The following is a 26,259-nucleotide window of genomic DNA, read 5'->3' as shown; positions in this document are numbered from 1 at the left end:
GCCTTTTCCGCGCATGACTGGATTAAAACGTCTCCGACACCCACTCTGGCGGTCGCAATCGGCGATGCTCGCCGAGACCATCTGCTGACCACGTTATGTAACCGCCATCCAGTTTAGCCAGCCTGTTCTTCCCAGGCAAAAAAAAAAAAGAAAAAAAAATCTAAGTCTGAGGTTTGGACCAGCACAGTCCTTCATTATTCAATTGAGTCAGCTTTGCCAGAAATAACCAGGGGAAGTGTGTTGTTTTTTCCTCTCTTTTTTTTTTAAACTCTTACTGCACATGCTGTTGATAAGAGACGGATGTTTTGCAATCATGTGAGGGTGATAAAAGGATGTGAGGGGGGGAGGGGGGGGGTAATTGCATTTAGGGGACATAAAGCATGAGTGACTGAAATTAATTAGCTTAAGGGATACATTAGACATGAGCTGTGCTTTTTGTTCAAAAATAATTGAAGCACAGGCTGTTAATTGAAAGAGAAAAAAACATTCCATCTAATTTACTCCTCATTTATGCTTGAAAAGAACCCATTTTATTTGATGGTGGTTTTATGTAATGTATTTCTCTCCCCCAATAAGTCTAAATAATAGTTTTGGTTGTAATTAAATTAAAAAAAAAAAGAATCTAAAATAACGATGGCGACATCCTCAGATCATACAGTCACAACTTGAGTGCATGTTTCAGTCCCTGCTTTCTACTTCCTAACCATGCATTTGCCATCGTGTCTTAACCTGCCTGCAGGGGGAGCAGCTGTACACCTGGGCCACTGTGGGGCTGCCGGTGTCCTCGCACCTATGGGAGCTTTACGGCGGGAGAACTTCCAGATTAGCGTTGAAGGCCAATTCGGCGGCACCGTCTCACCCTCAGGTTGGTCGAAAGCTGCCACCAGAGGTCAGGCTTGTCTCGTTCCACCCAGCACATGCACAACCCTCGTTTTAGCACAAGAACTAAATAAATAAATAAGAGGATAGCTAAACATACGCTGTAGATTCAACTTTGTGACCACAACTTGCAAATGCGTTGCGGTGGTAGTGGTCTACCCTGCCCCCCCCCTTGCTTCATTTGAGGCCCAACGAGACTCGCTGTCTCTGGGGTCAAATCTCTCTTTCGATCCCGCTCATCCAGTCTGGAGCCATAAGGTCTAATGGAGTCGAGACATTGTAGACTTTGTTGACCTGCATGTAGCTTACACTTGGCTCCTTTTTTTTTTTTGATTTGGGTATTTGGGATTGATATGTCCCGAAATGTTCTTTAACATACTCATGGAATGCAGTAAATATGAAGAAGCAAACTTCTTGGATGTGTTATTGGCAAACGTATTTGTCAATTTGTCCCTAAAATGAACAGTATTAATTACAAAATCATTTTTATGTTTATTTAACAGTCAACAATATTTGTGATGCTAAGATGTCATTAAGTGTTATCCATATATTTTTAAATGTACTATTAGACAAAAAAAAAAAAAGCACATCAGTATTTCTGGATTACACTGTCAAATTATTTACTCTAATTGCATTCCTGAGTGAGTCTCTGTGGTGGAATGCAATACTTGATTCATCTCATTTTTGGGTATGAAATGTTGAATTCAGTTTGAAATTTTGAGTTACTTTTCAAATTTGACAGTATTAAGAGCTTATTGAAATTTGAAAGCGTCCATAAAGATGTCATGAAGCTGTCATTTTTGTGCCAGGCGGTCTTTTATAGTGATTTGCAACCATGAAATCATCATCAGGTGTTTCTATTAGGGGTGTCAAAAGGAGTGGGTTCATTTCGAGTTAATTTAATGCCTCGATTAATGACCGCCACTTACTCGGAAAGTCTGTATCGGGGGAATTCCAGTAGACACATACATGTCAAAAATTTGCGATAATAAATGTAATAATAATGCATATGTTAGTGGACACTGGGGTCAAGACAATTTTACAATTTAAAAAATGTGCAGAATTTCACAAGTTACTTCATATTAAAGATTAGAAAAGCTCTTAATAGAAAAAGAAAAATGCACAAAGCCGTCACCAATGTCTTACAAATGTCATTATGCCATTTAGTGGCAGAAAAATGACTAACACAAATCAATAATCACACTCTTCTTTTTTTTATTTTATTAATTTTTTTTACAGTACATCTTTTTAATTTTAACTCAATTTTATGAATTATTATAAAATTATTGTATGAATGACTAAAAGATGCAGACAAATTTCTATTAATTTAAATTTTTTTCCAATTTTATTAACAAGTGCATGCAAAGTTCAAATGAAATATTGTATTGTACATTTAGAACAGATATAAAATTTGCGATTAATCGTGAGTGAACTATTGAAGTCGTGCGATTAATTACGATTAAAAAATGTAATGGCCTGGTTTCTATCTGTCGATTTTTTACGTTCAGTTAAACAGAGCCAAATTTAACACTGTCAATGTGTTAATAAATTGTGACGAAATCTGTATTATTTCAGTATACAGTATTTACTTTTTGTGACTTTTTTTTTTTTGTCATGAGATTTTTCTAATGTAAAAAAATTTATATACAGTATTTACTTTTTGTGACTTTTTTTTTTTTTTTTGTCATGAGATTTTTCTAATGTAAAAAAATTAGTTTCTTGGCTCAACAAAGGTTAGGGAGCACTGTTGCGATGTATTTGACATCTTTCTTGTGTTTTGTGCGCTGACAGGCAGAGCCCAGCAGGCTGAAGTCGTCAGGTCAGTCTTCCCCCGAGGATGAAGCTGGCGTCATATCCCAGCTGGAGAAGACCATCCTCGACCTCCGTGTGAAAATAGCCGCGCTGCAGGGCCAGCAGGTCTCCTCGCCGAAGGCCGGCGGGGATGACGGCAGGAGCCAGGAGGCGTTTGTCCAGACCTCGCCGCTGGGAAATGGTTTTAAGGTGGATGTGACGACTGGCCTCCCCAAGCCTGAGGGGGGCTTTGTGTGCACGTGCCAGCAGAACAAGACTATCGCACCTCCACCACCTCCTCCTCCTCCTCCACCTTTACCTGGACTTGGATCTTGCCCTCCACCTCCTCCACCTTTACCTGGGCTTGGATCCTGTCCCCCGCCGCCTCCTCCGCCGCCGCCACCGCCACCACCCGGTTTTGGAGCTCCGCCCCCACCTCCTCCTCCCCCAGGTACGGGCCCCCCGCCGCCGCCCCCACCTCCCGGAATGGGGCCCCCTCCCCCGCCCCCGCCCCCAGGCCTCGGCCCCCCACTGCCACCGCCGCCGGGGCCCGGGTTCTCCACGATGGTCCAGGAAGCCGCCCCCGCCAAGGCTGTGATGGAGCCCCCCAAGCCGATGAAGCCCCTCTACTGGACGCGCATTCAGCTGCACGCTAAGAAGTAAGAACATGAAGACCGATAGGCATCGCTGGCACGGAGCTGTTCTTTACGTAGGAGAGAGGAAACTTGTCCACTTAAGATAAAGATCCGCTGCATACTGAGAGGCGATGGAGATGCTAAACCTTGCGGAAAATGGATGTGATGCAGTCCAGGAACCACAAATGAATTGTTGCGCAACACATTTGGGTTCCTATACTTGACAATAATATTTTATACGTGACCTCACGAGTCTAAACATGACATTCTGATTACATTTGTGGAATACGAGTTATGAAGCAAAATCCAGCCTTTTTTTTTTTTTCCATCTCAGGGGGTGGCCATTTTGTTACTTGCCGTCGACTAAAGATGACATCACAGTTGCTCAGGGCTCTGGCTACGACCAATCACAGCTCACCTGTTTTCTGAAGCTGAGCTGAGAATGGTTGTTACCTGAGACCTGAGCAACTATGATGTCATTTTTACTCGGCAGAAAGTGGCAAAATGGCCGCCCTCTCAGATGGATCAAAACGGCTGGATTTTGCTGCTTAACCCTTGTAGGGTCGATTTGATTTTGAGTCACAAGAGTTCAGTTCGATTCGATTTCTCCTTATTCGATTCACTTCAGTTCAATCCAATATCAATTAATTATGGAACATCAATTATTCTTAAATGTCATGGACATGATAAAAACTCCACAAATATTAAGTTCCAAAGTTAAGTTTGCCGAGTCAGTAACTGGTCAAATGTTTTATGTTTATTAATGAAAGTAAAATAAGTTAAAGGGATACTTGACTCATTGAGCCATTTTCAGCAGTGAAATGTTAATATTTTGTTTAGAATTAATTTGATAACTTAATTATTTTTCATGTACAATTAATACCTTAAAAAAAAAATCCCACTTGCTGTCGACTGATGATGACATCACCTGAGGAAGTACCTACTTCCTCAGCACAGGTGATGTCATCTTCAGTCGACAGCAAGAAGAAAAATTAGTTTTGAAAGATTTTAATTGTACATGAAAAAATAAAATATTGACTTTTTACTGCTAAATATTACTCAATGAGTCAAGTATCCCTTTAAGTGTTACACAAACATTGATATCATCAAGGATGAGATGAAAATATTTTCACAATTCTAATTTAATAATTGTAAATATAAACTTAAAATATTCTGAATTGTCTTAAAGTGACTTCCTCTTGAAAACAGTTGAATCTCGGATTTGGCCTTCCTTCAAAAACAAAATGGATGGATTCTTCATTGGTCCTTGTGACACTCAAAACTGTGTAAAGGTCAACGCTGCTTTGGAAACGTGGTCGATTTTTCACAGTATTGTATTATGTTGTATGCCTTTGTATGTTTTCACTTAACATCATTTCTGTCTTTCTGCAGGCAGAGCGGTTCATTAGTTTGGGAGAAAATTCAAGAGCCAACCGTGGACTTTGATGAATTTGTGGACCTCTTCTCCAAAAGTGCCGTGAAAGAAAAGAAAAAACCCATTTCGGACACAATCAGCAAATCCAAAGCCAAGCAGGTATGATTTTGAGGATATGTACTCGATTGGGGGATGCCGCAGGGCTCTTATCTTGTCCCACTGAGGGAGTGCTTAAAACGAGAGACGGTTATTCTGTGGCGTGAGCTCTGGCTCCCGTCAAACTCCCGCCTGACCGTATTATGGCAGCCGGCCAGTATTTCGCGTGCGGCGAAAAGAAACCTTGCGGTGGCGATGACTCCTTTTGGGGGGGGATCGAGGCCTGGGAGCCGTATTTCATGATGCGGTTCCTCCCATTGTGCTCGCTGTGTGATTCACGTTTCTGAGCCAGAGCGTCTCTCGTTGCCAGCATGCTTCATGCTACTCCATCAATCAGCCAGCGGAGATATTGTTTGATCTCCAATTCAAACATGTTCTTGTCAGGATTTGTATGTTGAATGTATTTAACAGCTAAATTATGGCGAATAGCGCAAATAATATTGTTCCGGGGAAGTGCGTTTCCCATCCGATTGTTTGCGAAGAGGAAATGTGGTTTTTCAGGAATGAAAATTATTTCATGGGAGCGCGGGTGCCTTCCAACCGACATGCGAACATCTCCCAGAAACTTTTCCGCTGAAGTGAACGTTGCACACTTCCTTGAACGTCGATTGCCCAAAAAAGTCCAAATCCACTTCTTTTCGGGTGCCACCCCGTATCAAAAGCTTTGAATTGTTTTTGTGTCCGCCCTCTGTTCTTTTTTTTTTTTTTTTTTTTTTTGTATTTTTTTATTTATCAAGGAGGTCTGAGAACAGTTAAGAAGACTTTAAATCACTTTAATCTTCAGTTCATCACTCTCTGTGAACATAGTGAGTACAGAATGTGGCCGCGATGCAGCCAAACATTTGCAACTCAGTGTTGCACTCTTCCTTTTTTTTTTTTCTTTTTTTTTTCTCTTTTATTTTGAACCAGATTGTGACTGAGTATAATTGCACCATCTAAAGCTCTTGGCTTTCATAGGCAGATGCTTTTAACCTTTGTAATTAAAGTCACTGCCATTGATTCTCCGGCTATTTTTATGCGTCCATGTAGCAGACAACAAAGGACATTTTCTTTCATTTACCTTACAGATGCACGATCCAGGATGCCCTGTTTGCCATTATACTCTCCCTTTTTTTGGGGAAAACCAGTGACCACATCACCAAACAACTCTTTTCTGTGGTCCGTTCCACTATTAGGAAAGACAAATGACAAAATTGGGAGAGACAAATTGTTGGACGTGGTCGGTTCGATTCCAGTGGTTTATGGCAGCATGGCACCACTTTTGGATGTTCTCAAACACAGCAACGCAAATGAGAACATGATTCCAAAAACGGAATTTTGCACCTCAGCATTACTTTTGTAATGACCCAACCATAGTAATAATAACTTCTATTTGCATTAATGTTAGTTTCATTATAAAATTCCAAAAGTGCGCTGTCATTTTAAATTCAGATTTCATAAGAGCAAAAGCCAAAATTTGGTCAGCCCATCATGACGAGATTCATTTTCACTGGGCTCAGAAGTATGCAGATTAATTAGATTAATTTTCCGACAGTTCTTTTCACCTACAGTATGACGTATGTCACAACCCGTAGTATGGCAACACGCCACACGGTGGCGCATCTTTGTTTCGTCGTTTCGATGGGTCACTTTTTAAACGAGTCCCAGTTATTTGAAGCACGCAAGTGATAATCAAAACCGTAAGTGCTAATAAACGAATTATTAAACAAAATGTACCTTTTGCCTGTTCGGAGACGTTACCAATAAGGAAAGTATTCCTTGCCTTACACGTTCAATGGATGAGATAATTGTTAAGCTATATGCTAACCATAGGCTTAATCATTTGGCTCGATGCTAATTTCGTTAGCAGTCTTATGGCGTTTCGCATGAGATGTTAGCATTAAGAGAGCAAACTTTGTGTTTCGCATTAGATGTTAGCATTAAGCTAGCAAACTTTTATATGACGAAGCAATGTGCTAGGTTAAATATACGCGTGTTTAGTTTTGCAATCAACTCCGACTGAGTGTCAATAAACAACTTGATGCAAGCACAGTTGGACTTTTATCTGCCAAACTGCTCACATCACACTCAGGAGAGTTGCTTTATTTATTTTTTTACCATGGAACAGTCTGATTTATTTTTTTGTTTATTTAGGCAGTGCCATTTTCTTTTCTCTTCTCATACAGAATATGACCCTCGTACCTCTTTGTCTTGGTTCGCTACTAATAAAATCAACTTTTTATTTGTCTACCAGCCGTAGACGTTGTTCGTCACGACCGGGGGATGACTGATGGAGATGACGGTGGCGGTAAAGTCAATTGAGACATCATAAATCAACGAGACAGCATTATAATTTCATATAAATGTTTGTGGTTAGTAGGCTTGTGTTGCACTCCCACACAAGGAAAATGTCAAAGGAGGGGGGTAATGATCCTGTCTTTCGTAACATGTCAATTATTAAAATGCTTTTACGAGGTTTGTTCTTCTTTTTAACCTTTTTTTTTTTTTTTTGCCTGGTCGTTGATTGTAGGTGGCGAAGCTTTTGAGCAACAAGCGTTCTCAGGCCGTCGGTATCCTGATGTCCAGCATCCATCTTGACATGAAGGACATCCAGAATGGTGAGTGACGTTGTGGGAAATTATAGAGGTCCCAAAAGAAGAAGAATGGGTTGAATCTGAAGCTGCTCGGTCAGGACCTGCTTGCTTTTCTTTTCTGATCAAGCACATTCTTGACGTGCTACTGGTGAACCTTATTATAACAACTGCTCATCAGTAGCTTCAAATATGAATCAAAGGCCGCTCAGAGTGCAGGCGGCCATCTCTGCAATACAAATTCAATGGATGAGAGAATTTTTAAGCTAAATGCTGACCATGGGCTTAATCATTTGAATTGATGCTAATTTTGTTAGCATTAAGCTAGCAAACTTTTGTAAGACAAGGCAATGTGGTAGGTTAAATAGACACTACTCACAAAAAAGTTAGGGATTTTTGGCTTTCAGGTGAAATTCATGGTAAATATCAAATGCTGACGCTATCGTTGACGATTGATAATTGACGATATCATATCATGAAAGTAGGACATTTAAGTAGAATGATGCACTTTCCGCATCTCAAACAATTGAATGAAAGAACAATGGTGGGTTGCTTTTATAGAAATACAAAATGCCGTCCCTGCTCCCATCCTCCCACCATTTTGCGCTTTTCCTTTTTGGTTCCAGCCCCTCTAGCCAACCGCACGCCTATGTTTTTTTTCTCCGACTTGTCACCATGTTGTCGAGCTGTGTGATGTCACTCGCGAGATGATGATGATGATGATGATGAGAACGGACTGTCTTCCTGTTTTAGTTTGTCTCTGATTGCTCCGCCGTCGTCACTCATCGACGTGTCTAAACACTCGCTCTCGTCAAAGATGCCTCACTTTGCGGTAGAGATCCATTTTCGCTGTGAAGTTTTCACCAAAACGAATTTAATTCATGAAAAAAAAAAAATTACAAATACCTCAAATTTGAAGAGCCTGTAATTCACTCTGTGGTGTGTTTGTTGCCCTCGAAGCATTTCCGCTCTTGCAATTGGAGTTTGAAGGTGAGAACATCCATCTTGGGTCAGTGCTGGAAGGGCATGCGCGGGCCACGCTCATCAGCACTGCCGTTCATCTCAAATGTTAGGACAACTTTTACCTTAGCGCACCATTAGCGCTGATTGGAAAACGTCAGTATATCACAGAGAACAAGATGAGGGAGACGATACAAGAGCTTTGGTGACATGCACGTTAGTCAAGCCCCGACAGTGAGTCGTGTGGAGTACGGACAAATATGCACGTTGTAAATAGCTTTAACATGTTTTATTCTTTTACAGAACTAGCCTTCAGTTCTGCTGTTGTTCCTTCCTATGACAACTGCTTCTCATTTACAGTTCTGATGCATCAGATTAACTCATTCACTGCCATAAATTCATAAAAAAATAAATAAAGATGATTACAAATTTGGGGTGACAGGCGATTAATATTTTTAATTGTAAATAATTGCATGACTTAACTCATGATTAATCACAAATTCTATATCTGTTCTAAATGTGCAATTAAAAAAAATCTAAGTTTTCATACTCTTGTTAACAAAAAGTGGAAAAAAATGTTAAACTAATAGAAATAGTTCAAATGAGTTTTTGACGTCTATAGCCATCAATTGCAATAAATGAATTTAAAAAAGAAAAGACAACGTTATTAAAAATTTGGGGCGTTAGGTGATTAAAATTTGTAATCACTAGTTAACTCATGATTAATCACAAATTCTATATCTGTTCTAAATGTACCAAAACAATATATAGGTTTTCATACTCTTGTTAACAAAAAGTGGAAAAAATGTTAAACTAATAGAAATAGTTCAAATGAATTTTTGACGTCTATAGACGTCAATGGCAGTGAATGAGTTAAAGTGAAAATCAACCTGAAACATTTCTTGACAATAATATGTTATATGTGACCACACTAGTCTAAACATGACATTCTGATTAATATTACATTTTTGGAATATGAGTTATGAAGCAAAATCCAGCCGTTTTTATCTATCTCAGGGGGCGGCCATTTTGCCACTTGCTGTCGACTGAAGATGACATCACAATTGTATTCAAATTTTCAAGAAATTTGAAAATAAAACTGATTGGAAACAAAAAAGGGCCCAAAACAACAACAAAACAAAAAAAACCCACTTGGAGTATCGAGAAAAGGAAAATGCGAATTTTGGCTATGGAAACGGGTTTTGCGAATGGGAGCATGGTAATATTTCAAATAGAACATCGTTATGCCATGACTGTTGGATTGACGGACATACAAAAGGATCTGAGTGGCAAGTTGGGGATGGATGAACAATAGAGAAACTGATGAATGGAAGGAGGACTAAATGAAGGTCTGGACATTTTTACAAACATAAAACAAAATAGCACAAAGTGTCTTTGCAGTTTAATAAGAAAATGTTCCCATGATATAATTTTGTCCTGATCTTCATGAGATTGGGAAATGAACTTTGCTTCACATGCTTGAGTAATTGTCACTTCTGATGTCGTGAATCACGCGTTTTATTTGCCGATGATAAAAACGGCGCCGCCTGTCAACATTTCAACATCTCCAAAGGAAAAAGCACTTGTGATTCACACGTTTTAAGATGCTCCCTTGTGTATGTCGGCGCAGTTGCTCGGCGACCAGTCAACACGTTGCTGTTGTTTGCTTGTTGTCTCGTGTCCACCCGTCACATGACATGACGTCTGCCGTGCCGCATTTCAACGTGGCCATCGATCTCTGTTGCAATCTTTTCAAACGTGCCTTCAATGGAAAACAGCCCGCCAGATTCTGATTCAGCTTGAATGAAAACCAAATGGTTTGTGGGGAAGGGGGGAGGGGCAACGGAGGGGCGTCGCCGTGAGTGACAAGAAGAACAACGGTTTAGGAATTCCTCGGACTCTTAAGGAGAACGAGATGGCAGATAGCAACGCTAAAGACATTCTGCAGATCTGATGGTATCAGTTGCTCGAGGCGCTTCTTCTTACAGTTGTGCCGCGATCTTGCGTGACCACAATCCGTAGCCTCCAATTTCAAAACAAACTTTCAAAATGAGATATAATTATATTTGGAATACAGTAATTCATTCCAGTTCAAACCGCTTTAAAGTAGACATATGATGCATTCTAGTATCAGTAGTATTTGTGCACGTGTACATTTAATTTAGCCAATTGCAGCTCAGGTAGCTAATTAAGATGCTAATGTTGTAGTCTATACAAGGGTGACCAGATGTTTTCGTTTCCACTGGTCCGGGACAGTCCAGTTTTTGAGTCTAATATCCCCTCATTGTTTTGTCACACATTTCTTAGAGGTGTGCCATTAAAAAAAAAAAAAAAAAAAGATTCTCATAAGAATCGCAATTCTCATTTAGTACCATTCAGAATCGATTTTATTTAAATTATTTTATACTGTCTTGCCTTTGTTTGTGTGTGCCTTTATTGGGAGCGCTGTTCATGTTCATGTACACGATTTGGCCTCTTAGTGTGGTTCCGTGCGTTCTGACACACAGTTAAGTTGTAGCCACGTTAGAGAGTAGAAGAAAAAGGTCACGATAAAGTTATGCAAATAAAAGTTGTTGTTTTTTTGCAGTGTAGGAAAAGCATGTGCCGGTGAGTAATGTTAAGATGCTTTTCTGTATACATTCCTGAAGCATTTTGTATGAACAGCCGTTCTTTTGAGTGATAAGTGCCGCGAGTAACGCGCTAATTGTGATCTTGAATAGTGATGCAACTTAGGTATATTCTAATGCTAATTGCTGCAAAACTGAAACAGATAGAAATATACATTTTTTTCCTGATGAAAGAAGAGACTAATCTTTCTTTTGGTAGGTTTCATGTTTTTATAGCAATAGAACACAATATTCTGTGGGTCTTGCAAAATCAGTCAAAAACCAGTAAAACCGGGAGCAAAGGGGGTTGCTTCAGTGAAAATAGCTGCCAGTGATGTTAAGGAAGTGCTAACTGAATATAAAGCCAGGAGGGCTCTGAAGTCTGCACATTGTCAATTAAGTGGAGCCCAGATTTCAAAGAAAACATGGTGAAGCAGCATTTACCTGTTATGCTGCATGCAAATGGAATAGGTGAAGTCAGCCCTAATCAATTTCACTCTCCTACAAGTAAAAATCAACTTTTAAAAATGAGAAAAGAAAAGAAGGCTCCCAGGGTCAGCAGCATCTCTTATAAAGTTAACTGAACATTTAAATAAATGGCTCCCTGAGCGTAAAATGGTTTTAGGCCGTCAGAATAAAAAAAAAAAGGCTGATACGATATTTGTTAAAATGCCTAATATTGGCGCCAATAATCGGCCAGGCCAAAAGTATGGCACAGTTGTGACACTAAGACATTTGGGAACGGCCAAAGTTGTGAAAACAATGCGTGATAATATGTCCACTATAATGTTATTATGACAATTTTGTGCTCAGAGAACCTAAAGGTCATGCCCTTGCTTGTTTATAATGTCCTGTCCTTCCTCCCTCAGCCGTCCTCAATATGGACAACACTGTCGTGGATCTGGAGACCCTACAAGCGCTTTATGAGAATGTGAGTATCAAAAGCGTCGAGGGGTGTCAACACTTGCTCTGAGAACGTTTTTATCTTGAAGGGAAAGACGAGCCAGTCTCGCTCAGACGGCGGTTTGTGTCATCAATCTCGAGCCGTAATCATTTCTGCACTTTTCCCGCCAGTGCAAAAAAATACATAAACACAAACGTTGAGCAACAAAAGCCGCACTGCAACACGGCTAAGCACTTTTTTTTTTTTTCGTTTAGCTTTTATTTTGAAACTGTCGCTTGCGGCAAACAGAAAGACGTACTTGCACATTTCACACCGTCTACATAAATAAACTGTTATTGAATGGCAGAAGGCAACCTAGCAAGGATTTGGCGAGACGTGATTCATCGCACTTCCAAGCAGGCGACCGTCAGCTGTTAGCGTTGCTTTTTTTTTTTTTTCTTGTGTAACCACAATTCACACAATGGCTGCCCTTCAAAAGCAAAAAGCTCAACTTTTGCAGAAAAAAATGAATTCAATTAGGCTGTAGTGTTTTCAGAATCAAGCGGCATGTTTTTCCACTCGACGCCACTCTACTGTGAAGAGATTTTTCACTTCAGATGTGGCGTTTCCTGCCTCCCTGTGAAGGGTTGAACGAAAGGACATGGGCATTAGGCATTAGGCAGAGCGGCTCGCCACAAACCGTGTGATGTTTGGAGAGGGCCTGAATAGGGGAGCGATGATTTAACACGGTAAACATGTTTTTGTCACACTGAATCTCATGGACTTTTGCTCCTCCTCCTTCGTCCAAGACTTTGACAAGGACACTTGCAAGCGTGCTGTGCCTTCGTAATATTTGCCACCACGGCCTGTCAACAATAAAAATCTCCTCTTGGATTTGAAAGTGGTTCTCTCCTAACCAGTCGGAAACCATTGGGAGCACCAATGGCGCTAGCTAGCTAGCACCTGGGGCTAAAGCCAAACTGTGACAGGGTTTCTAACTAGCTAGCTAGCTCTCCAGCTAGCAGGTAAACGAGCCATAATGGAGCTAGCTAGCTAGCACCTGGGGCTAAAGCCAAACTGTGACAGGGTTTCTAACTAGCTAGCTAGCTCTCTAGCTAGCAGGTAAACGAGCCATAATGGCGCTAGCTAGCTAGCACCTGAGGCTAAAGCCAAACTGTGACAGGGTTTCTAACTAGCATAGCTAGCTCTCTAGCTAGCAGGTAAACGAGCCATAATGGAGCTAGCTAGCTAGCACCTGGGGCTAAAGCCAAACTGACAGGGTTTCTAACTAGCGTAGCTAGCTCTCTAGCTAGCAGGTAAACGAGCCATAATGGAGCTAGCTAGCTAGCACCTGGGGCTAAAGTCAAACTGTGGCAGGGTTTCTATTAACACTAAATCCTCTCCTGTTGGAGGGGTTTTTGACCTCCATACCTGCCCCTCACCACATACACAATGAAAGGGTTTGACGATAGCATGCTGCGCTCTGGTAAGTGCAGTGTAAAAAAGGCTTTTTTAGGGTGTTATGTGTAATAGGCGAATTTTTCGGTAAACATCCGAGGATAAGCTTCCACAGAAAAAAAACAAAAACGTGAATGGCAAATTAGCGGCGCTGCTTGACTGTAAATCGCTGATTGTTGATCATGGGAACAAGATGAGCTGCCGTTCGGATCCGACATGTCAAGAGTCTCCTCTAACCTCTCAACCGCTCACCCCACGATTTGGAAGGCCTATCGCCCCCTTTCTCCTTCCACCCCTCCCGTCCCTTCGCCGCCTCGGGCTGTGTTATTGAGTGGAGGAGCCAAATTGTTTCCCTTTTGTATTGCGAGACTCCATCCTGTCTGTGGGTCTCCAGACCCCTAAACCACAGTTGGCAGCACAGTCAGCCTGTCTTGAGGAATGCGAGGGGGCTTCTAATGGTTACGCCCTCGCTCGCTCGCTCGCTCGCTGGCTGAGAAGACTGCTCTCCCTCACTTTCCTCGCGTCGCCTCGGCACAAACGCGCTCGCAAGCAAACTGAAAGCGAGCACACGGAGATTTTTCTTCTTTTTTTTTTTTCTCCCTTTTTTGCGGGCGTAGAGTCGCTCAGTCTGCGATCTTGCGGATTATAGTCACTCCTGTGCTTTGAACAATAAGCCATTAAAAAGGGGGTGGCAGTGATAGTGGGAAAACGGCTCCCTCCTTTTTGCAATATCACAAGCCATAATCTGGGCCCAGACTGGCTGTCTGAAGCTCAGACTGCTGACGGTAGCGCAATGTCACGCGGGTCAGTCAGAAGCACGGCCCCCTCGCGTACGATCTTTTAATGATCGCCTCTTTATTTTCTTCATAGCGTGTGGGCTTCTGATGTCTTTATATGTTTATGACATTTATACCCGCGCTCATTTGGAAAGTATTCTTTGCACTTCAGTGCACAGAGACTCTCATAAACGGGAAACTGAGTGACATAAATGAGAGAATTAGCCATAGTCGGCTCCCTTTGCCCAGAACTAGAAAAAAAGCGCATAATGAATACCACTTGGCCAACGACTGCTCCAAATCTGGCATCACGGAATATCATCCTACATTCCTTTGCATTTGATATTCCACATGGGACTGTGTTTTCCATGCTAACAACCGTTGCAACATGCCCTTGCAATTCAAAGATCACACGCTTATGCCTACTTGTCCCCAATTACGCCGAACACTGCTGGGCTGCGCTGCCGCCCTTTGAAACGGATCTGTTTTGTGTTAAATCTATTTACACTTGAAAATGTCTCAAGAGGAGGGCGAACGAGCGCTCGCCCTCGCCCCAAGAAAAAGGCGGCGGTGTGCAGAATACTAATCGGACCCTCGCTGCGTTTGATGCTCGTTTTTTGATGTCTGTTGAGGATCCACGCGAAGGCCGGCTTGAGCAGCCAAGGTTCGATGGACAAGTGGGGGGGAGAGGCATCTTCACAATTTGTCCATCGTCATCATCTTCCTGTCTGGGCAGGAAATGGAACTGACATGATCAAGCATTTTAGTGTGTACTTGACATGTTATGGAATTGTTAGTATGCAAGAAATTCTTTTGTCATCTGCTTATTAGTGAAAAGCTGTAAGCTCTTTTGAGTTTTGCTGAGTCATAGTTTGACCAAATTAACTCTACCCGTGACTTGGATCAGGGCTGGGCAAAAAACCAGAGCCACCTTCAAGCGACCATCTAAGTCTGTGTTGTGTTTGTCGATGCGTTGGCGGAGCCTTAGTCACAGAGGGCTTGAAGTGCTGCCTCCACAAGTGAAAATGCTTTACTTTGTCTTTGTGGACTTTAGGCTCCGCCTCCGCAAGCTGCATCCACTCTATACTCACGCTTTTTATTTCAACCCACAGTAGCAACGACTTCACGTCACTTTGCAATACATTTGGTTTGAAACATTGCCAATTGAATTTTCCAACGGAACCATTTCCATCAATCAGAGAGCCCAAAATGACGAGATGGAGAACATCACCAAACACATGAAGTCGGCGCAAGACAAAAAGGACGCAAAGCCTCTGGACAAGCCCGAGCAGTAAGTCTAAGTCCGCAATGCGCTACTTGAATCTGCTCACCGGATGAAAGTGAACATCCTTCGACGTTCCTTCTTCAGGTTCTTGTTGCAGTTATCTGAGATCCCCAACTTCTCCGAAAGGGTCTTCTGCATCCTTTTCCAGTCCACTTTCCATGAATGCATCACCTCCATTGTCCGGAAAATGGAAATCCTACAAAGAACATGCAAGGTGAGATGCGGTAACCTTGAGCTCTTTTTGTAACTGGCTACTGCTCGAGACCTATAAAAAAGCATTTTGAGTGTCATACCCTAAACTGAACAGGAAGTCCGCCATTTTGATTAGATTTTATAATTTGGCCCCATTTTTGCCTTTTTCTAGAGGTCATATTTTAACAAACTCCTCCTAGAAAATGTTTCCGATCGTCTTCAAACTTGGGCGTTTTATCTAAAGGTGTTTTAAATGAGAAGTTACTGATTTTTTTTTTTTTGTGTTGCATGCTGTTGCCATGGCAATGCGCTGCTGGCAAAGACAAAAAAGTCAGGTTTCCATCCAATTGTTTCAAATTTTTAAGCAAATATACTGAAAATGCGCAAAACCGACATGCGACTTGTGCCCATTTCCATCTGTTCTTCTTTTGCGAATATTGAGAGGGGACTCCGCCGCTGTAGGTGGCGCTATACACCATAGATGTTTTTTTTAAAGAAAAAGACGACGACCAGGAAGCGATAATATATTGCTTTGGGATTACAAACGTACGTGTGACGTAGTATCCGGTCTTGCAAGCGGTTATTCACAAAACCGGTTTCCATTTTTCTTTTTTCCGATACGCTTCAAAATCCACCGCTCTAAGCGTAAAACATTTTTTTTGTTGTTTTTTTTTGCGAATTTTGGGCCCTTTTTCGAATTTCAAGCGTTTCCATTCAGTTTATTTTCACATTTCTTGAAAATTCGAATACAAATGGGTGGATGGAAACTCAACTATTGATGCTTTTTTTTTTTTTGTGTGGGTGTAAATAGGCAAATATTCAAGCACATACATAAGGCCTCAAACATTTATATTTTCGACTTCCTGTCTTATGTCTCAGTACCAAAACACTCAAGTATCCCAACGTGGCCAAGGTTGTGAGAGTCCTGCTCGGTGCTCTAATTTCTGTTTTTGTTGTTCTGACTTTGATGTTTCTGTGTGTGTCAGTCTCTTCAGAGTGGGAAGTGTGTATTGCAGGTTCTGGGTCTGGTTCTAGCTTTTGGTAACTTCATGAATGGAGGCAATCGAACCCGCGGGCAGGCGGATGGCTTCACCTTGGACATTCTGCCCAAACTGAAGGACGTTAAGAGCTGCGTAAGTACTTACAAAAAAAGAAGAAGAAGAAGAAGAAAGTGTCATGTCGTGTCAGGAAGGGAATGTTGTCATAATATGGAACCGCCAATATCCAAAGCTAAATCAAAAGATGTCGGAGTTCAGAGGAATGTTCTAGAAATGTGCCTCAAAAGCCGATGTTGCTTTTCTTTGGTGGTGTTTTATGATGCCCCTGTTGAAAAAAATAACTTTACCAACCAGATGCTAATGTAAATAGCATGAAGCTAAATGTATGATGCTAATGATTAGCATGGGCTAAAGATGTCTCATGTTCCTTTTCTATGTGTCAGGTGTCTCTATATGGCGATTATTGTATTTTAGTTTTAGACCGAATTAATAATGAACTTTGCGTTAGCTTCTTGAACGCCGTCTGACAGTTAGCTTGCCTTGCCTATCACTTGGCATGATATCCCGTTGGACAAAAAGGTTTCGAAATGAGAACGATGCCTTAAATCCAGCTCTGGAGGTTCCACTGTATATAAAAATAGTCGAGCGAAAGTCATCGGAAAATCTTGACCTCCGGTGTCTCCCCCGACCTGGAATTAGAGCCAAATCTTGGAACTTGTGGTCCGCATGAGCTGCAGAGCTTTTGGAGGAGAGGCCATCGTGTTTACTCTTCTCGCTCAATATCACGCTGGTCCCAGTCTGCCCTTGGCAGCGCCATATAAGGACTTGATGCTGGAGGTGGACCGAGCGTTGCGTCCATAAAGAACATCCCACTCTGAATTATGACAGCCAGCCAAGCGTGTTGTTACATTGTTCCCCTAATGTCATGATTGATGCTCCCCCCCCCCCTCCTCAGGGCTGCTGTTTCTATTTTTGTGTGCCCACGCACAAATTGAAACGTCCTGCTCCGAGATGATTAGATTAATAAATAAAGGATTTGGGTTTATTTATTTAGGTCTTTTCCTTTCTTTCAGGATAACTCCCAGAGTCTTTTGTCCTACGTGGTTGCTTACTATCTGAGGCACTTTGATGAGGTATGTTTTCATTTCTGTTTATTTGAATCACTTTTCCGTTGGGGTCCGATTCCCTCAGAAATCCTTCCAGAGCCCTCTTTTCATCTCCTCTCCCGCCAGAGGATACAATGACTTATCCTTTATCAAATTATTTATTTTTCTTTTCCGTATATACGGCAAATTGAAATCTCTCCTCCTCCTCCTGGTGATTTTCTGTCTGTGTTTCACTCTTCATCTCTCGGCCTGGGTTCGTTCAAACCGGCCCGTCCGTTCGCTGGCGCGGCATCTAACGAGGCGCTGGTGTAAATAATTAGTTTTCGCCAGATGAGATGAACTCGGGGCCCGAGCGCCGCTTGCCAAAATCAACCCGCGTTACATGCTCGCAGCACTCATAATGGCCTTGGAGCGACAGTGATGGAGAGGATTGTGATGATGTTTTTGTTCCTGTTTGCCCTTCTTAAATGCTCCTAAATGTGTTGCAAAATCAAACATATTTGTTTGAATTGTTCATAAGCACACAAGGGCCACTTACTGTAAGACATTTGCATCAATCTGGCTCGTGTGTTCATAACGTATACAAGCGAGGCCTTCCTCAAGTCATCGGGTGTTTCTCTGCGTGCGTGCTTCTCCAGAACGCCGGAAGAGAAGCGTGCGCCTTCCCTCTACCCGAGCCGCACGACCTCTTCCAGGCCTCCCAGATGAAGTTCGAGGACTTTGAAAAGGATCTGCGCAAGCTACGGAAGGACCTGAATGGTAAGCCGGCACGGCAAATCGGTCCGTGTTAAATATCCAGTCTTCGATCAAATATATGCAGTAAGTCGTGTTATTTTAACACTGTCAGAGTCAATTTCCTTGAGTGTTGGGGTGGACGTTGGGTGTAACCTGAAAAGCGCTACCTTGAGTGTTAAATGGACCACGCCCTCATTTCCGGTGAAGGAGAAACTTTCCAGTTAATCCAGCGCGCTGTCGGCATTTTAATAGTCGTCTCGCAACCCTCAGTTTGAGGGTTCAATCCCAGACCCGTGTGACCGTGTCAAAGTGTCCTTGAGCAAGATATTGAACCCCTCCTGATGCAGTGTCATCAGTAGTCAAAAAGTAAAGTGCTTTGAGGGCCCTGTAAGGAGGAAAAACTCGATAAATGAAGTTACATTTTTTAACACTGACACTAGTGCAATACACTCTTAAGTGTTTAGACACCAGAGTTAAGTGTAGTTTGGCAGGATTAAATGTTTAACACTGACACTATAGAGTACTGTCAAACAAATTTCAATTCAAATTTTTAACACTACACAGTGTTAGAGTAACACTTTGAAAAGTGCCAGATTTACACTCATTGGTGTGGACACATATAAACACTTTTCTAGTGTTTAACACTACACAGTGTTAGAGTAACACTTTGAAAAGTGCCAGATTTACACTCATTGGTGTGGACACATATAAACACTTTTCTAGTGTTGGATTTAACACTCTAAGTGTTAATCCCCCCCCAAAAAATTATGCTACAGTGTTGGAGTAACACTGGCTAAGTGTGGAAAAAAGTAACACTTTAAAAATGGTCAGATTTACACTCATTGGTGTGGACTCATATCAACACTTTTCTAGTGTTAGATTAACACTCAGAATGTTAAATCTAACACTAGAAATTTTGCTGTGCACCCGACCGCGATCTTCTTCTGAACAGGCTGGACATTCGCTCGCTCGCCTGCGTTTTCCCCCCATCTGCTCAACTCGACCCTGAGGTGTTATTTGTTTATTGGGCAACGCGTGAGGAAACATGTGGAGAAATGAATTATGCATGAGGCCTTTAACATAAGTTCTCGCGCGGAAACGGAAACTCATTTTCTCAAAAGCCGAGCATTGCCACGGCCGCGATCAGATTGGCGGAGGTGTGTCAGCTGCGAGATAACATCTGGTTGTTGTCGAGACGGCAAGCAGAAACAGATGTGAATGGTTCGGGACGAGACCCCCATGGGTTCGGTAGACCTCCTCATGAAATTGAGATCAGCATACATAATGATGGCGCTCATTTGATTTTCACCCAGTGTAAATTAGTTGAAAATTTGATAGGAAGATTTTTGAATTTTGTCCACAGGGTCCTGCTGCAACATCCTCTGCAAAGATGGCAACAAAAAAAAGCATGTTCCCTTTTTTTTTTCCTTTTTTATTTCGAACATGTATGTAAAGAAAAAACTAACTGATGTGTAAAGACAAAATATTTAAAAAAAAACATATAAAACAAACATTCAAGCAACGAAAGCAACATAAGAAGGTTTCACAGTGTTTCACCCAGACGTGCTGCTTTTAATATCGTGACACGACGACGACGATATTGTGGCAGTTTTAACGATATTGCCATTATCGTTACATCCCTACTAACTACGCCAAAAGTGTCCAATTAAATTGTTCACTGTGGGGGGCCGGGTTTCATCTCATCACATCTGGAAATTTCTATAATACGCTATTTCATTTTATCTTCTATAGCTCTAAATTCATTTTGCTTTTGGCAACAGCATCTCTCCTCACGTCTGAGGCAATTTCTTTTTTTTTTTTTACAAAAGGAGATACTTCGATACGGTGAAATGTTCCATCATGAAACAGATGGAAAAACCATTTGATTGATTGATTGGTTGGTTGATCAAGATCTCTGGAAGCAAATGTGCTGCTTGGCTTGCGCTTTGACAAGGAAGTGAAGACCTAACGAATGTGGCTGTTGGGAAATGGCTCATTTCTCTTTCTCAAAACACTCAGCAGCATTTTCCAAGCATGTCCACGGGCACTTATAAATGTATTTTTGTGCAAATATTAAAGTGTGAGATTGTCTCCGTCGTCAGTTCCCCAAACAAGTTTTGGTCCCTAGGATGTCTTATGCGCCTTTACTGCTAAACTAATCAACTTTTGGGATACGCTTTGCCAGACAAAGTTTTTATTTTCATTTTTTTATGTCGTAATTTGTAAGTCGTGAAGATTTAGTCGCTCGCAGGGGGGTATGAGAATTGAGGCTTGTCTGGTACCCCCTCCGAACGGCATTGTCGCGAACTACCCGCACATAAAAACGTCATCACCTGCTCTACCTGCGGCGCTCTTCGTAACCTAACGTCTGCTGAGTTCTCTAACAGACGCCGACTTTCCGAATGGGACACTGGGGTGTTCCGATAAGCGCTAAAATGACCTCTGCTAGCACCGGGAACACGAGTCGAAGTCATTAGGTCCCATGAGGGGAGGCGACATATGGTTTCTAAATTTCATACACGATCACGTCCTCTCCTCTTCTCTTTTTCGGTCTTGTTGACATTGGGTATCGATATGAGCAGTGTGATGTCCAACCTGCGGCCCGGGGGCCTTGTGTGGCTCACCATCCATTTTTTTCAGCGGCCCACAGCTTAAACTAAAAATGACACTTGACACTGCCAGCAAGGCTGGTCATAAGATACAAATGAAAGTATTCACCGCTCAAGTAGCAGACAATTTCTCTTCAAAATAAAGAATCAAAAATAGTTTTGTCCACTTTCTGCTTTGTGTTGATTTATAATCAAATCGCATTAACTAAATTTTTCCCAAAAACGTATAACATTTTTACAACATATTTTTAATATTGCCATGCTCCCATAATGTATTTATAATTTTGTTTTGCTTTTTATGCTAGAGCATACAGAAGGCTTTGATGCAGCTTCTGACCTGAAGAGGTGGCTTAAGGCAATGGTAGTTATTACAAAAACGGCCAGCAGGTGGCAGCAGAGTATAAGAGATTTACCGATTTGTGAATACTCATGAAACTAATTGCTACAAAATGGAAACAGAAAGAAATGGATGAAAGAAGAGACTCGAATCTTTCTTTTGGTAGGTCAGTAAAAATCAGTTAAAATCCAATGAAACAGCCGGGAGTGAAGGGGATTGCTTCAGTGAACATGGCTGGGAGTGAATGAGTTAATGATCCTCAAGAAACTGTTTTAAAAATGGTCATCTTACTACAGTTTGTGCTCGTGTAGGTTCTGAAAGTGAAGATCGGCTTCTGCTGCTACTAGAAAACATAAACAATAGATCATTTCTTGCCTGATTGATTGATTGATTTGAGCATGTTAAGTACATTAAAAAAATAAGAATTTTAAAGTGGTAATTTTTCTGTATGTGGCCCTCAAACGAAAAAGTTGGACACCCCTGTATTAGAATAAAAGCTAGGTTATCGCATATTTTTGTGCTAAGAATGCACAAGTTCTGACATTGGTATTCACTTTATGTGAAAACTTGGATGAGGCTCTGACTTTTCTAGCATGTATTTTTATTCCGTTGCCTGCACTGCATTCGGGGTCATAAAGTCTACGCTTGCAAAAAAAAAAAAAGAAGAAGCCAAAGTTGTAACCTGTGGTGACATGTGCTCCGCCACTGCGTATCTTCACAACCTTTTTCTTTCAGTGTGCTCCAGAGAGACGGAAAAAGTATGCACGCTGTCCTCAGAAGACAACCTGCAACCCTTCAAGGACAAGATGGATGCGTTTGTTAGCCAAGGTGAGTTATTCGCGCTTTGTCACATCCACATACAGTTTGCCAGAAAGTTGAACAAATGTACGGAATACGGCACATATTCCAGCTTTATTGTCTCTCAAGAACATGCATATTCGCTTTAACGATGACTCAAAATTGTCCACAGCTGTGAGTGTGAATGAGTGTCTGTCTCTAAATTAGAGCTGTCAAAATGAATCGTTTAATCTACAAGTAATCAATTATTAAATTAATTGACAACTATTTTAACTCATTTGCTCCCAAAAACTTTCTATTTTAAATACTGCCATGGTCCCAAAAACGTATTTATACGTTTTCTATGTTTTTGTATGCTAGAGCATACAGAAGGCTTTGATGCAGCTTCTGACCTGAAGAGGTTGCTTAAAGCAATGGTAGTGGCAGGTGGCAGCAGAGCATAAGAGATCAGCCAGGGCCATGTTGCAACAAGCTCTTTTTGCCAGTGTTTTCAACAAGTTTGTGGATAATGATGAAACTTAGCAATATTCTAATGCTAATTGCTGCAAAACGGAAACTGATAGAAATATACTTTTTTCCTGATGAAAGAAGAGACTTGAATCTTTCTTGTTCCATGTTGTTATAGCAATAGAACACAATATTCTGTGTGCCTTGCAAAATCACTCAAAATCCAGTAAAACAGCCAGGAGCGAAGGAGGTTGCTTCAGTGAAAATGGCAGCGAGTGAATGAGTTAATAGGGTAATCATTTGGAGTCATTTTTTCATTTAAAATTGTCCAAATCCTCTGATTTCAGCATATCAACAGTAATTGTTTGCTAATTTCTGTAGTCATTAATGAAAGAAGACAAATTATCTTCTGTGTTTATTCAAAATAAATCAATTTCAAACATCGTTTTTTATTTGAGAAGACAATGACCAACCCGGTAACATAGTACAACCCCCCCCAAGATGCAGTTACAATTGCACACCGAAAAAGCAGAAAAGAAGCCTGTCGCTTGTTGAACTCTTCCGCGTCTGTCTCCGCGCCGATCTAAATCCAATAAACCTTGGCAATGTGATGTTTACCGAAAGGGCTGTTAAAATGATGATGATGAATTGATGCGCACTTCCTCTTTCACTGCCCATGCTTCAGAATTACATTACCCGGCTGACAACCTTGTATGAAAGCAGTTCAATTGATGCCGTTTCGCACTTCTAATGTACAGAATCATTTGAATAATGTGGATGAAATAACCAGTGAAATCCATCTTCCAAAAAGCAGCTTGTAAGACTCGGTGTCACATTTCAGATGTCAACACTGAAAGTGGTTTTCCATCGCCTCGGTCTCACGTGGTTTTGCTTCATTAAACTGACCCAATATCTTACTGAGCAATCAAAGATTATGAGGAGAAGTCCAAAAACTGAAAATTAGATTTTTTTTGTATATATTGTTTTTTTCCCTCACCCCTCCCATGTCACTCCAAAGCCGCCATCAGATGTTGTCAACCTGACAAAAACAACCAACTGAAAATATTTACTGGAGCATGCGGATGTACTTGTTCTGTGTAAGTGAACCAAAAACTGAGACACCAGAGTTCATCAGCAGATCAACACGTTAATACTTTAAAAATGTGACAGCTAAATTTTAATATTCAATTCTTCTGCGGTTCATCCCTAAAAAAAAAAAAAAAAAAAAAAAAAAAAGATGCTTGACTAACCACCCAATGAAATTGAAACTGAGAGAAATTGTGGTATAGTCGAGTCCCCAAGATTGGACACGTAGCGGAAACCAGTGCTATAACTATTTTCCCTGGCCAAAAAAAAGCATATATAGACACATTCACAAGATTTAAAAGTCAAGCGTAAATATGAAATATTGAATTAGCTTATTCATTAGCTGTGTCCCAATTCAAGGTGCATGCTTTTGGGGGTCCATTCTACATGGTCCAGTGCATCCAGACACACCTCCAAAAGTTGCGTTATTTATTCAGGGGGTAGATTGTAGTCCCTAAACCCTTGAGTCACTTTATTTATTCTTTTTTTTTTTTTTTTTTACTCTCTTCGGAGTGTACATTTTACTCTATTTAGAGTGGGACCAAATAGACAAATTTTAGAGTAAAATTTACTTTACAGAATTGACTGTGTAGAGACAGCCATAACAGGAGGTGGCAAAGAGGTCCCGAAAGTAAAAACCCTGCCACAGTTTGGCTTCAGCCCCAGGCGCTAGCTAGCTAGCTGCCTAGTTAGCTCCCATTGTGTTCGTTCACCTGCTAGGGAGCTAGCTAGCTAGCTAGCTAGCATCAGGGGCTAAAGCCAAACTGTAACAGGGTTTTTACTTTCTGGATCTGGATTCGCCACCTTTGGACATCGTACTGCGGTCTTACAAATAGGAATGCTGAAGAATTAGGAAAACACGCAACTGAGTATATATACAGCAGCAGCAAAACATTGTTCAACATTGTTTGCTGTGTGTTTTTACATAACGATAAATGTACTTGCCTTCTGTTGGCTTTGACCCAGGCTACATTTAACTGACTGTGACCAATCTCTCTGAAGAAACATGCCACAGGCTTCGCACCGACTGCTTTTGTATTCAAATTAGGAAGTATAACGCGGAGCATATGTGGCTCGGCGGTAAAGCTCGCTGTCCGTTTTTTGAAAGGAAGTCTGCAGATGAAAGCTCCTGGCGCCCTCTTTTACTCCCCCCACCCCCCCTTCGCTTCTCTCTCCGAACCTCTCTCATGCGCTCTCTTTCTGGGTTGTGGAGAGAAATATGGGAGCTCCCGCTTTGATTCACATGACAAGATTTTTCCTCTGAGAGACCATTGCGAGCGTGGAAGTTTGACTCGCATGGCTCCAGACGGCTTTCTTGGGGTTCCGCCACTGTGGCGGTAGAAAGGAGAGGGCGGGGGAGCAAACTCAAAACAAAACAAGAAAAGAGCCAAATGTCATATTTTTTTGTTTTTTCGCTAATCTCCAAAAAGGCCCGGGGGTTAAACTGTTTCTGGCTCCATAGTTTAGAACTGCCTTTGTTTGTTTTCTGACCATGAAACTAACCACAGAATAACAGTGGGAAGCGGACATGTTGGAAATCCGTTGTTTGGTCTCGCTCCATTTTTGCCGCTCGCTTCACAAACTCTCCCGCCGCTCTTTGATGCTCAGTCATCGGGCCTTGTTGGATAATCTGTTTCTGATAGACATCCAGATTACCAGATGATGGGATTGCATCCATTCTCCCCAATTCTTCTATAAACAATCGTGAGATGTTTTTTATGTTTTGGTCGCCTTATTATCACTAAAATAAACTGTTACTTTACAGTTATATCATCACTGTCCAATAAAAAAAGTATGTATCTCTATGCTTTGTCAGTTTAGTTATGGCTGGAACGCAGATTGTTTTCTGGCTAATAATAAAATGACAACATTTGGAGATACATGCTTTTCATCAGACAGTTTCGATTGGGCTTCATTTAGGTCGCATTTGAGTTGGAACCTTCGCAGCTGACTTTGGCTGAGAGGCAGAGGTGGCAAATCCAGGTCCAGAAAGTAAAAACCCTACCACAGTTTGGCTTTAGCCCCAGATGCTAGATAGCTAACTCCCCGGGTGCTTGGTTACCTGCTATGGAGCTAGCACAAGGGGCTAAGGCCAAACTGTGGCAGGTTTTCTTTACTTTCTGGACCTGGATTTGCCACCTCTGGTGGAACCTTCGCGGTTAACTTTGTCTGAGAGGTGGGCAGAGGTGGCAAATCCAGGTCCAGAAAGTATAAACCCTGACACAGTTTGGCTTAAGCCCCAGGTGCTCGGTTACTTGCTAGGGAGCTAGCACAAGGGGCTAAAGCCAAACTGTGGCAGGGTTTTTACTTTCTGGACCTGGATTTGCCACCTCTGTCTCTTAGTGAAAGTAAACTGTGAAGGGTCCTCCAGAGGTGGCAAATCCAGGTCCAGAAAGTAAAAACCCTGCCACCGTTTGGCCTTAGCCCCTTATGCTAGCTCCCTTCCATGTAACCGAGCACCCGGGGAGTTAGCTATCTAGCACCTGGGGCTAAAGCCAAACTGTGGCAGTGTTTTTACTTTCTGGATCTGGATTTGCCACCTCTGGAGGAACCTTCACAGTTTACTTTCACTAAGAG

General features: G+C 41.7%; 1 protein-coding gene across 3 annotated transcripts in view; it reads left to right on the top strand.

Moving 5' to 3' along the window:
- Positions 1–26,259, top strand: part of fmn2a (formin 2a) — a 54,613-nt gene that overhangs the window by 6,417 nt on the left and 21,937 nt on the right. For all 3 annotated transcript variants that reach the window (XM_086093406.1, XM_086093405.1, XM_086093407.1), the window contains exons 3-13: positions 740–865; positions 2,671–3,329; positions 4,698–4,839; positions 7,346–7,433; positions 11,842–11,903; positions 15,289–15,380; positions 15,459–15,588; positions 16,553–16,699; positions 17,638–17,697; positions 18,309–18,429; positions 22,087–22,179. In XM_086093406.1, coding sequence (XP_085949532.1) covers positions 740–865; positions 2,671–3,329; positions 4,698–4,839; positions 7,346–7,433; positions 11,842–11,903; positions 15,289–15,380; positions 15,459–15,588; positions 16,553–16,699; positions 17,638–17,697; positions 18,309–18,429; positions 22,087–22,179 — 1,720 coding nt within the window. The remainder of the gene's footprint in view (positions 1–739; positions 866–2,670; positions 3,330–4,697; positions 4,840–7,345; positions 7,434–11,841; positions 11,904–15,288; positions 15,381–15,458; positions 15,589–16,552; positions 16,700–17,637; positions 17,698–18,308; positions 18,430–22,086; positions 22,180–26,259) is intronic.

The sequence above is a fragment of the Leptonotus elevatus genome, chromosome 13, assembly GCF_054856555.1.
Source record: "Leptonotus elevatus isolate MCC_2025b chromosome 13, RoL_Lele_1.0, whole genome shotgun sequence".
In the NCBI taxonomy this organism is placed as follows: Eukaryota; Metazoa; Chordata; class Actinopteri; order Syngnathiformes; family Syngnathidae; genus Leptonotus; species Leptonotus elevatus.
The sequence above is the reverse complement of the archived record's forward strand: the minus strand, read 5'-3'. Positions and strand labels throughout refer to the sequence as shown.